Source organism: Sinocyclocheilus grahami, unplaced genomic scaffold (genome assembly GCF_001515645.1).
Source record: "Sinocyclocheilus grahami isolate Dianchi unplaced genomic scaffold, SAMN03320097.WGS_v1.1 scaffold137.1, whole genome shotgun sequence".
In the NCBI taxonomy this organism is placed as follows: Eukaryota; Metazoa; Chordata; class Actinopteri; order Cypriniformes; family Cyprinidae; genus Sinocyclocheilus; species Sinocyclocheilus grahami.
In genome coordinates, this window is record NW_015505316.1 from 935552 (window position 1) to 948017 (window position 12466).

The 12466-nt window shown below is 37.0% G+C and overlaps 1 protein-coding gene across 7 annotated transcripts in view; it reads right to left on the minus strand.

Moving 5' to 3' along the window:
• Positions 1-12466, minus strand: part of agrn (agrin) — a 285064-nt gene that overhangs the window by 13508 nt on the left and 259090 nt on the right. For 5 of the 7 annotated variants that reach the window (XM_016280112.1, XM_016280113.1, XM_016280111.1 and 2 more), the window contains 6 exons: positions 12235-12464; positions 9461-9595; positions 6656-6746; positions 5553-5717; positions 5273-5384; positions 3657-3668 (listed from right to left, as the gene is read on the minus strand). In XM_016280112.1, the coding sequence (XP_016135598.1) occupies positions 3657-3668; positions 5273-5384; positions 5553-5717; positions 6656-6746; positions 9461-9595; positions 12235-12464 (745 nt within the window). The remainder of the gene's footprint in view (positions 1-3656; positions 3669-5272; positions 5385-5552; positions 5718-6655; positions 6747-9460; positions 9596-12234; positions 12465-12466) is intronic. The other 2 variants (XM_016280114.1, XM_016280117.1) reach the window with 1 other exon arrangement.

A 12466-nucleotide genomic window follows, 5' to 3' on the forward strand; every position in this document is an offset into this window, starting at 1 on the left:
AAGAGAAGTCTTGACACAAAGCTGCAATGCACCGACAGCCACAGGCTGGGAGAGACATTTTCACTCTCCCGTTCCCTGCCAACACGAGCTGAGACTGAGATTGAGCAGGTGAAGTGAATAGCTAACTGCCAGTGTTATTTAGGAAGTTTCCCCAAGGGCCCTTGAAGCATCATGCCCACTCAAACTGGCACGTGCCCCCTCCGATTTCTGAGCCAAGAATTTGAAATGCAATTTCCAAGAAAAATGAGTATCTTTGATAATTAAGTTGCACGATTGTTTTAGGTAAAGAAAGGTGTTTGTTTAAAACACATTGGTAGAAATGCAGACAGTTGCACCTTGCGCAAATCATTTGCTTTAAACTGAAAATTACATTTTTAAAATGTCAACGTTGATAAAAATCATCACTAGCTGTCATATAATCACCAATAATATTATACATTAATAAAAAAATCTATAAAATATAACTTTATTAATGATATACTAGCATTCTAAAGTTTAGGGTCAGAAAAAAGTACTATTTCATTAAGCAAGAATGAATTTAATTGATCAAAAGTGACTGTAAAGACATTTATAATGTTACAACCAGATACCATTTTTTATATTTTTTTTACTAGTGGGTGCAGGACACTATAGTTCATTTATGTAAGTGAGGATAGCAAAATAAAGTAAACTGTGACATATTATACCCAAAAATTCTTCATACAGGGGACTACAAGTAAAACTAATAAAAATTTGGGACCAAAAATTATTCAGACACTTTGTCCTGACCATGTTTTGCTTAAGTGTTTTTTTTTTAATTGCTAATGCAACCTTTTTACACCACAGACTGAACACAATTAAGCATTGCTCGGTAACTGGTTGACCTAAATTGGTATTATCTAATTTTGTACTTAATATTTAACAGCTGACAGCTATTCAACATAATTCATTACATACCTTTCTATCAAAGTTATCTGACATTATCAAGATGAATTTGTTCTGACACATTTGAACTCTGAGTTCTTGTCATATTTTATTACCATTTTCTAAACTATAGCAAATAAACTGTGATATTGTTTATCCACATCAACGTGAGTGTTGTATTACAAAACCATAATTGATTTAAGCTCAGTTCCCTGAATGGTAAATGACTCTAACGTATAAGACAGGAGGAAAAGAGTAGGAAAAAAGTGAGAGAGAAAATTGCAGAGATTGAAATGAGGACGATTGATATGGATGGTTTTTTAATGAAAGAATGTAATGTATGATGCCTGCTTGTTCCTCGGACCTTTAAAATGAGCTGTAAACTCTAATTGGTGTATCGCTCACAACGCAGATGACCATGAAATGAGCGTTTCTCCAACCTGTGTGAAAATCGCTTTAGTTACAGTGGGATTTTTCTGCATGAGGCTCTACTTAAAAAGAATTAAAAATCTTTATTTTATGTAGGCCAATAATTGCCTTGGGGGAAAGGCAAGTTAATTGCCGGGGGAAAAAAAAGATGGGACATCAACTACAATGCCAATTTCTGACGTGTGGTCCAGCTCTCATTCCAGCAATATAAAAAGAAGAATAGCTAAGTACGGATACAGGCGAAGGCTTGAAAAGCTCTGGCTACAGACCCGGAGGCCAGTCCAAGCATGCGGTTGGGCCAAGACAGCATAGCCAGGAATGTTTTCACCCAGCTGCTGTTTCATGTGGTCAGAGACGTGTGCAAAGAGAAGTCTTGACACAAAGCTGCAATGCACCGACAGCCACAGGCTGGGAGAGACATTTTCACTCTCCCGTTCCCTGCCAACACGAGCTGAGACTGAGATTGAGCAGGTGAAGTGAATAGCTAACTGCCAGTGTTATTTAGGAAGTTTCCCCAAGGGCCCTTGAAGCATCATGCCCACTCAAACTGGCACGTGCCCCCTCCGATTTCTGAGCCAAGAATTTGAAATGCAATTTCCAAGAAAAATGAGTATCTTTGATAATTAAGTTGCACGATTGTTTTAGGTAAAGAAAGGTGTTTGTTTAAAACACATTGGTAGAAATGCAGACAGTTGCACCTTGCGCAAATCATTTGCTTTAAACTGAAAATTACATTTTTAAAATGTCAACGTTGATAAAAATCATCACTAGCTGTCATATAATCACCAATAATATTATACATTAATAAAAAAATCTATAAAATATAACTTTATTAATGATATACTAGCATTCTAAAGTTTAGGGTCAGAAAAAAGTACTATTTCATTAAGCAAGAATGAATTTAATTGATCAAAAGTGACTGTAAAGACATTTATAATGTTACAACCAGATACCATTTTTTATATTTTTTTTACTAGTGGGTGCAGGACACTATAGTTCATTTATGTAAGTGAGTATAGCAAAATAAAGTAAACTGTGACATATTATACCCAAAAATTCTTCATACAGGGGACTACAAGTAAAACTAATAAAAATTTGGGACCAAAAATTATTCAGACACTTTGTCCTGACCATGTTTTGCTTAAGTGTTTTTTTTTTAATTGCTAATGCAACCTTTTTACACCACAGACTGAACACAATTAAGCATTGCTCGGTAACTGGTTGACCTAAATTGGTATTATCTAATTTTGTACTTAATATTTAACAGCTGACAGCTATTCAACATAATTCATTACATACCTTTCTATCAAAGTTATCTGACATTATCAAGATGAATTTGTTCTGACACATTTGAACTCTGAGTTCTTGTCATATTTTATTACCATTTTCTAAACTATAGCAAATAAACTGTGATATTGTGAGAAATGTTGAAGGTGTCTGAATAAATTTTGGTTTGACTGTATATGTGTGAAAAAGTAGATATAATACTATATTCAAATAGAAATAGAATAGTTATTTTAAATTGCTATAATCATTTACAATAGTACTGTTTTTACTGTATTTTTGATCAAATAAATGCAGCATTGGTAAACACAAGAGACTTCTAACCCTAACCCGAAAGTTCAAAAAGTTTTGGGTTCAAAAGTTACACATCTGAACATCTAAGTCGCCTTGGATTCTAAAAAGAAACTCTCTCACTAGACTATCATGTCTCGCACTTATTTATAGAATGTCTTTCTCTTTGGTCATGTGACATGTCTTGTGTTGCCTAGGGCAGCAAGTGAGCCAGGACTGTCAATGGTACCACCTCAAACAAACTAACAACAAAAAAAATGTAAGACACCCTTGAAGGGTCCAAAAACAAATGTGCCAAAAGAACAACTCCTAGCTCTGTACCACGCGCTCTTCCTCGCACATCTCGTTCTTCTCTTGATAACACTCCCTTTCTCTCCCACGCCAGCAGCATTTCTTTCGCAGTCTACATCCACAGTGAGGCGGTTTAATGGCCCTCCCACGCGAGACTAATGAAGACATTTCATTGTTGTTGGAAGGGTGATGAAACAATGGTGGTCAAATGATAACTCTCTCCCTCGTCGCCCCCATACCAGCTGTTCTGAGGTGAAAGCCAAATCTCTCTCTGCCTCGTTCCTTTCAGCATATGGAATGGTTTGAACAGGAGGGGGAAAAAACCCTCCCCATCGGTTTGTTTCGTTTGATCCTCTACTAGATCTTGACTAATGGACAATGAAGCTGAAATGGACAGTTGCTTTTGGTGGGAATGAGGATGTTGATTCGAGAAAGCGATTTCAGACTTCAGTCATTACCTTGCGTGATTTCTTATATCCAGACAGCACACAAAAAGAGCACAGGGGAAGGAAGAAAAAAAATGTTACCAGTGTAGAAAACACAGAGGATGTCAGTACACACAGAACAGAACCCATGCAGTAAACTGTAAGCCTGAGGAATAAAATATTCACACACGTAGCTCAAGCAAGACACTTAGCATGCAGGTCGCAAGTAAATAAATATATATGTGTCTGTACAGTGCCATGAAAACAAATGTTCAGAGTAAATCAGAAATGGCATTAAAGTTGCGCTATGTTTTACACTGCTGCACCCGCATTATTTATATTTGCTTTGTGATACGGCAGTGTAGTTAGGGTCTGTTCAGTGGAACGGCTGAGGCCATCGAGGCAATATGAAAGTATTTCTCTTGGGGTTTCGCTGCAGATGGCCCCTTTGGAACAAGACCCTTCTGGTTTCTTCACATTTTTTCCTCTCTCATCCTCTCACGCTTTCGCTTTAATAAGATTTTCCTGCCTCTACCGCTGAAATGAAACACAATTATCATACGTAGGAAGGTTTAATGACGAAAAAAGGCACACTTAAGTGCCTACGCGTAAGACTACATCAAGCTAATCACAAATTACACTATTTAGAATAACTGGAGGATGAGAGAGTTTCGAGATTATTACATGGCCTCGATTTGTGTATGAGAGCGGCCCGATTGTTCTGCTGTCGTACTTCGGCTTTGACACGAGGCTGCTGGGATTGATCTGAGTGGGTGCGAATCCGTAGCACAACAGACAGAGTAATTTCCACATGGCAATTAAAAGAAAACGGAGGCCACAGACAAAAGACCACAAGTACGAGACGTAAAAGAGGGAAGTTTCGAAAGCTTCCCACACATGCACCCCAGACCCTGCGTGAAAAGCAGCCAACTAAACTTCAAAGAATGCACCAAACAAAGCATGACTTTCTGGACAATATCAATTAGTGTCATGGTAATATCATGGTTTCTTTGAAATATACCATGATAATACCATAGTATTATCTGAAATGTCAATATCATAGTATTTGCATATGGTAATCATGCAATACCATGTTGTACAGTGGGGTCTAAAAGTCTTTTGAAAATGCTTGTATCTTACAACCAAAATTTAAAATATTATGTATATATATATATATATATATATTTTTTTTTTTAACACAGTTGACATTCTCAGCATAACAGCTTGAGTAAAAAGTTTATTCGAAAAAATTTATATTTAAGAATTATTTTAGAACTTGGTATTTGTTTGCCTTTCTTTTGCTTTACTGACAGCAGCACTGGATCTGTATGAACTGCTCAAAAATGATCATGTTCTCCAGCATGATTTGAGATTATTCAAAAAACATTGAGCTTCAACGGAAGAACATCTGACCATCTGTACAGAGTCATATTATCAGTGTCACAAATGATTTGATTAGTGACATAAACATTTGAAATATTCCTTTATTTTCAGTCAAAAAAAACTATTTGTGCTTTTGGACTCCACTGTATATCGAAGTACCATCACAGTACTTTTTGGCAAGGGACGGAACAGCTAGTTTGACTTGTTCTTGTAAAGAAGGGTGATGTTTTTGGCCTTTATAGGGCAGCATAAGAGAGTTTTCATACCGGCGCTTCTCCTCGGACGGGGTCTTTGCCGTTAATGCTGATCTCTCCTTTTCTGCTGGCCCTCTCCAGATTCACTGTGCTCCATTCGTTCAGCTTGATTTTTTCTTTACTCCTGTTGCACACACACACAAAGATGGGAAAAATGTTTATTTGCCCCTCTTAATAGCAATATGAAAATAAACCCAAAAGCTACAGTTAGATAAATTGAAACAGAACACAACACAGCCGAGTAATTATAATTGAATTCCATTTGAATATAACTATAGAGAGTGCTGTTTACCTAATGACAGCTGGTCCTTTGCCCAGGTCATATCTAAACTCCAAGATACCATCATTCAGGGAGAGAGAGATGAAATCTCCTTTGCCGTCAGTCTTCTGACCGTTGTAGAAGATCATGCCTTTGGAATCATTGGCCAACAGAACCACAGTCATGCTGAACTTTTGCCTGTGAACAAATGAGTATAGCTCGATTAGATACATAAAAGAGGTTTTCTACCTTGAGACAGGCAAAAAGTATTGTGAGAAACAATGTTCGCATTCAGTCAGCAAATATGCATCAGAATTGGTGGAAATGGATGGACTAATTACTGAGTTAACAGCTCAACCAAGTTACTGTACATCATTTCGGAATCAAATTCAACATGTCCGAATCTAAATGAACTTGAAATGACTTGAAACATGAAATAATATGAGTGAGATGGAGCATAATTAAACCAGTGGTGTTTACCAAGTATTTTTTGAGTAACGGTCTGAGAAGAAGGCATTATTAATAAGATATTTACCCCCGGCTTCACAGACAAGGCTTAAGCCTAGTCCCAGACTAAAATGTAAGTCTGAGCTGTTTCAGCTGAAAGAAACTTACACTGACTGATCTTAAAATATATTAGTGCCATTGTTATGTCTCAAGATGCACATCAGTAATGTTTTTTCTAAGGCACGTTTATAAAAATTACTTAAATATTCGAATTAAACCATGGCCTAATCTGATTCCTGACTTAGTCTAAGCCCTATCTGTGAAACCAGGCCTTAGTCTGAAAAGAAGGTATTATTAATAAGATATTTAGTAACTGTTAATATATTATCAACAACAATAGTTAGCAGTGACAAATACACAAAATATGATTATATGTTGTTTATTTAATTATTCATTGTATGATGATGATGATTATAATTATTATATTATTAATATACAACACAATATTGATATACAAGACACTTTCAAATAAAATATAAATCTTCTTAAAAATAATCCTTACATATAACATGCCTTTTAACCCAAAAACATTGGGACCACTATATAACACCACCAGAAGACCACCACTAATATAACACTACTATGTGCATCATAATAATAAATGCAATAGCCAATATATAATGCAATACCTCAGATCCTGGCTGTAGAGATGAAGGCCCTTGAGCTCCAGGAAAGAATCTCCAGTAAAGTAAGGAATGAAAGCACCTCCCTTGTCTGACACTGAGAAATATGAAAAAGTCCATTATGCTTTGCAGATAACTTAATGTGTTTGAGATGTTCCTCCAATTATGAGACCAGACAGTGACAGTGTATAGCTTATCCGATCACACATACACTCACACCCATCAACACACAGCACTGCCACTCAGCCCAGCATGCATCCTGCAGTAATTACACAGGATGAGCGCATGCTCAGTCTTGAATGGTAGACTGAGATTAAAAAGCTAATTAGCTATTGTTTAACACAGCAGCAGCTTCGCTATTGTACAAGAAGCCACAACACTTGCAGAAACCACAAGGAAGTGAGGAGTCAAAATGGAAAGTGACAAAGGACAGGCCTTTATTTCTGTATTGCAATCAGCTTAGGACTTGGCAACATCCAATAGTACAGGACAGGGCTGTTGTTTGGTAAAGTACTGACAACTGAACGGTCCTTTTTTGATTTACCTATATATTTTGAAATATTCCATTAAACTACAACAATTTACAGTTTTTATAGCATTAGAATTAAGCATTTGTTTAGCAAGCTAGGATGCTTTTTTCTTATTAAATATATATATTTATTATAAGAACATATATTTATTACTCTGAAATACACCACATTATTTTTCAAACACTATTCACTGATTATAAAAATCTTCATTTCCAAATAGCAGCTAATGAATGAATCACGCATTACTTTGTTCTTTAGGACAGCAGTGCTTCGGAGACAATAGCATATTGTATCTCCCGAGTCAAGAGTTTCCTGACTAGACTGTTACGTAATGTAAATTTCCGTCTTTCAGCACGCTGCATGTATTTACCTTCTGGCCTCGTCCAGAAGGGAGCGCTCTCCTGTTTCTGACTTACTCATTTCAGAAGAGCCAAACGGGGCTGGACAGTCTCTTATCTGAGCGAGCCACTCTCCCTGGACACTTTGCCCGACTGACTCCCCATTAATCATGATGTGCAGCTGACTGATAGAATTACTCATCTCATTGATTCAAGCGATAAAAAAAAACACTCCGTCTGATGGATGTGCTCAACTCATTGATTCTGGTTCACCTCAATTTATTTTAATCACTCGCTAATGGAGACTTTCTTAGACAAAAAGGTGACTCTATGGCCCCTCTCGTTTGACAGTTCTGGGTTGAACAGGTGCTTGCATGTGTGTGCAATGACATACTACAATCCTGGGGTACCTTGTGAATGATAAAAACTGGCCCGCCCACTATTAGTGACATCATATTGTTCATAAAAATACTGAAATAGTATTGATGATACAGACAGTACTGATAGTCCTGAAAATTAAGTTTTTAACCAATCAGTAAAGACTTGATGGTGACAGAAATGTGTTGGAAGCCATATAATGTGCAACAATCGGGTTCCAAAAGTAAAAGTCCTTTTCATGTTCTTCATAGGGAATTTGTAACAATAACTTATAACCCTTTAAAGTCAACCCTGCTGTGAGCTACAAGGTTGGTGATCGACTGTACATGCTTTTGTTGAATAAGTCCACAGTATTTCAACTTATTTTGTATTGTTTAACAGCGGGAATCCTTATGAGAGACTACATTACCCATAATTCTGTAAAAAATCTCCACCAATCATTTGTTTCCTCATTAAAGGAATAGTTCACCCAAAAATGAAAATTTTGTCATCATTTACTCACCCTCATGTCATTCCAAACCTGTATAAGTTTCTTTTTTTGTTGAAAAATTTGTTGGCCCCCATTGACTTCCATAGTAGGGAAAGAAATACTATGGAAGTCAATGGGGACCACCAACTGTTATCAAACAGTTGATGGTCCCCATTGACTTCCATAGTATTTCTATCATTCTTCAAAATATCTTCTTTTATGTTCAACATGAGAACTCATACAGATTTGGAATGACATGCGGGGGTGTAAATGAGGACACAATTTTCATTTTGGGGTGAACTATCCCTTTAAGCCGTTAAGTACACAGTCATGAGTGTCTTTTTGTCCAATTTTCAAATATTTTTTGCTTCAAATCAAAGTTTGCAATGTTGTTATTCACTTCGTAGCTGCTTGGTTTGGTTCATGGCTTATAATTCTTTAACGTAGACATTTTTTAAATCCCTATGGAGAAAATGAATGGGAAAAATATTTTCAGAACCAATGCAGCTGAAAAAAGTGGGCGGTCACTATTGCACTATATAGGCTAATTTAACCTTAATTTAATTGGCTCAATTTCCCCTTTTCTAATGCTTGCAGTCTAAAACATCTGTAGGAATTTTAATGAGGTGAGAGAGGGAAAAGCAACAGAGTGAGAGTACTAATGAAAGCTTCGAAATGGCAAAAGAACGAAGCATCTCTTCCCTGGTTAGGGTCCAGCTCCCATAGGAGAGTAATCCACCCCCCCCTCAACCCACCATATGTTTGATCTTCCAGTTCAGGATGGCAGCTCAGACATAGTGTAAACGGGAAAATAATTTCAAAATCACCTCCCAGATGCTGACTCTCCATTATATTAGCTGGTAAAACCTATTTTACAGTACTGGAGACTCCAACTGGAGAATCTCACTTTTACCACCCCACCATAACCTCAGCCCTTTTTTCCCCTTGATGATTCTACAGCCAATATCCCAGTCAGACCAATCGATCCTGACAAAAATCAATACTGAAATTACAACTGAGATGTAGCAGTTATTTCAGTCCTTAGGAGAGTCGATAGGCTCATTTACTGTATTTTTACTATGATGTAGTACTGTACCTTTTTCACAGTGCTTGCCTTCACGTCCCATTGGACATTCGCATTTGTAACCTCCCTCCGGAAGGACCTGGCACCGCGATGATGGGTGGCATTTATTGGGGTCGCAAGGGTTGTGGGCATCAGCGCAGGTTGGACCTGTTAACAGAAATTGACATTTTTTGTGAAACAAAAGATAAGAAGCCACTTGGGGAGAAATCAAACAACTTCCTGTCAATCCTCATACAAACTGGCTAGTTAAGTCACAGTATAAGGAGGAAGAACTAATTGCACTGAAATGAATGAGAGAAATTAATATGGCGGCAATCAGTACTGCCTCACAAATCAAAAAGAGTCAATCACCTTTTTGATAGAGTTTGCTTACTAGCCATTAGCTGAAAGATAGCATTACTGTGATAAATACAGTTTTGATTACAAGCATGATTTGAGCTAAAGAAGCTAAATTGATGATACCACTGTTATCAGATTTTATTGCTAATATGAAATATGTTATTAAAACATGACTTTGAAAAACAGTTTGAAATTGAGCTGCCTAGAAGTGTTACAAAGATGGCATTTGAGTGAGCTGACTTGAATTTCTACCTAAACACACTCTTAAAAATAAAGGCTCCAAAAGTGGGGTTTCGCAGTGACGCAATAGAAGAACACTTTTGGGTTCCCCAAAGAACCTTTCAGTTCCTATATTAACCATTTTTCTTAGTGTGAAACATGTTTTTAATAACAAAATTGTTTCCACTATAAAGCACTTTTTGTTCAATGGAAAGATTACATGGATGTTACTGTAAATGTTCTTCCTGGAGCCGTAGATTCCAATAAAGAAGCTTTGTTTTTAAGAGCGTAGAGGCTTTCTAATAGGATTCTATTTTGAATCATTACAAATTTAGATTAAGCCGCCGTGCCACATGGTGTGCTTGTGTGCCCTCCTGGTTTGAGACTGAAAATCCTTCAGGTCAGTGCTTCTAGCCTTATCAGAACACTCCCATCATCACAAAGAACATAGTAGGAGATCACGCCACGGGCGGGAGCTGCTGCTTGCTGAAATGAAAGCCCCCGCCGCGTTCTGAGACGCTCTGCTAGGTGTCTCTCTCTTTTGCTCTCAAACTATAAGGCCACACTATCACGGAGACAGTGTGACAACCCTCCAACTTACAATCCAGCTCTTTAAACATTAAAGGTTATCCCACATATTTATCCCTCTAGCCAATTTCTTTGTGTACACTTCTACTTCAAAGGGTCTTCATTTTCCTACACACCTCATTGCAGCCATTCTGCAGCACTGAAATAAAGTGGAAGATATTGAACTGTATTATTATAAAGGTTGTTCAATAAAGGTTTGTGAGCAGAACAACAGAGCAATTTACTCTGGGCAATATTTCAAATGTCTGGAGTAACACTGCAAGATGGAGAGAAAAAAAGAAGCTTCTTCAAAGTGAACAAAGAGAACACAGTAACTTCTACAGTGTGGATGATTCCGACCGTTCCTTATGCTGTGAGAAAGCAAAGATGGACATACAGGAGAAAGCCAGAAAGTTCAACATACAGCTGCAAGCAGTAATTACAGGGCCAAGCACACCAGTGGAATATATACTACCGTTCACAAGTTTGCAGCTGGTATGGTTTCTTGATGTTTTGAAAGAATACTTCTTTTATGCTCACCAAGGCTGCATTTATTTGTTCAAAAATACAATAAAAACTGTAATGTTGTAAACTACTGTTATTATTTGTAATATAATTTTTTGTAACATTATACATTTTGCCTTGTAACATAAAAAAAATAAAAAATTGCCCAGTAAGATCCAAGATACAGCTTCACTTTGTGTTTGGCACAATCACCATCAAATTTATTGGTGTTTTACACTCAAATGGTTTTGAAAATCAAAAATCTTTTTTGAGTCTTGGTCTAAAGATGACCTGAGCCAATTTGGTTGAAGATTGAACAAACTTTGTGCGGCAGACATTGGAAAATGCTCATCACAACATTGGCATTACGTACTCTGAATAAATTGGCACTAGAAATATTAAGACCTGCCTTAATGGGTGTGCTAAATATTTTACTTAAAGAAAATGAATCCTATTTCTCTCCCAAAAATATATTTTATATTCTTGTATGTTTATTTATATAATATTTTTTACAAATATTTAGTATATAATAATATAATATATTACGGTATTGCTAGGTTTAATTTAATTTAAACACATTTATTCAAAATAAATAAATAGAGACACAAGAAAAACCCTGCCTGTCCATGAGAGACTTGATCAGATTCAGTTAGAAGTTTGGTGCTTCAAAAGTGTCTCTGAATTAACTGAATAATGTTTGATTTTGTTTAATACGATAATTTTTTTAAAAGTTATTGAACTGTGAGAAATATAGCTTGTGTCTGTTGTTCTGAAAACATTGACGGTTCTTCTATTCACTTTCTATCCAGGACTGGTGAAATTTTTTGTATTCACTGCATGCTTGTCCTTGCTGCCTACATATTATTGGGTAAACACTCATCTTTCTTACATACCCATAAGGCTCAAAACTGATTAGACAAGCATCCTCTGCCCTGCTGAATCTTTCATCAATACAGTCAAGTCCAGATATTCAGAACTCAACAGAGAGTGACTGCAGAACCTTTTATAATTCAATAGTGTATAGTTAAAGGTGAAGGTTGTCAATTCAGCATCACTGTTGGCACCAAATGGAACAGCAATCTGTTTTTGGAGACAACACTAGCGTAACCAATGAAAGTGTTCAAAGAAAATATGTTAAAGTCAAAAGATGCACTTACCAGAGAAACCATTGACACATTTGCAGTGGAACATCTCGGCTTCTTTGACCTGGCAGGAGGCTCCGTTCTTGCAGGGGTTCGGCATGCATGGATTGTTGCCGCACTCACCCACGCCTGAGCCGTACAAAATGCTGTCGCCATTCTCTTGCAGGTTATAGAACAAGTTGTTGACGTCCAGCATGCGGATACAGCCCACCAGGCCTGTGGAAACTGACGTCCTCTCCTTTACACT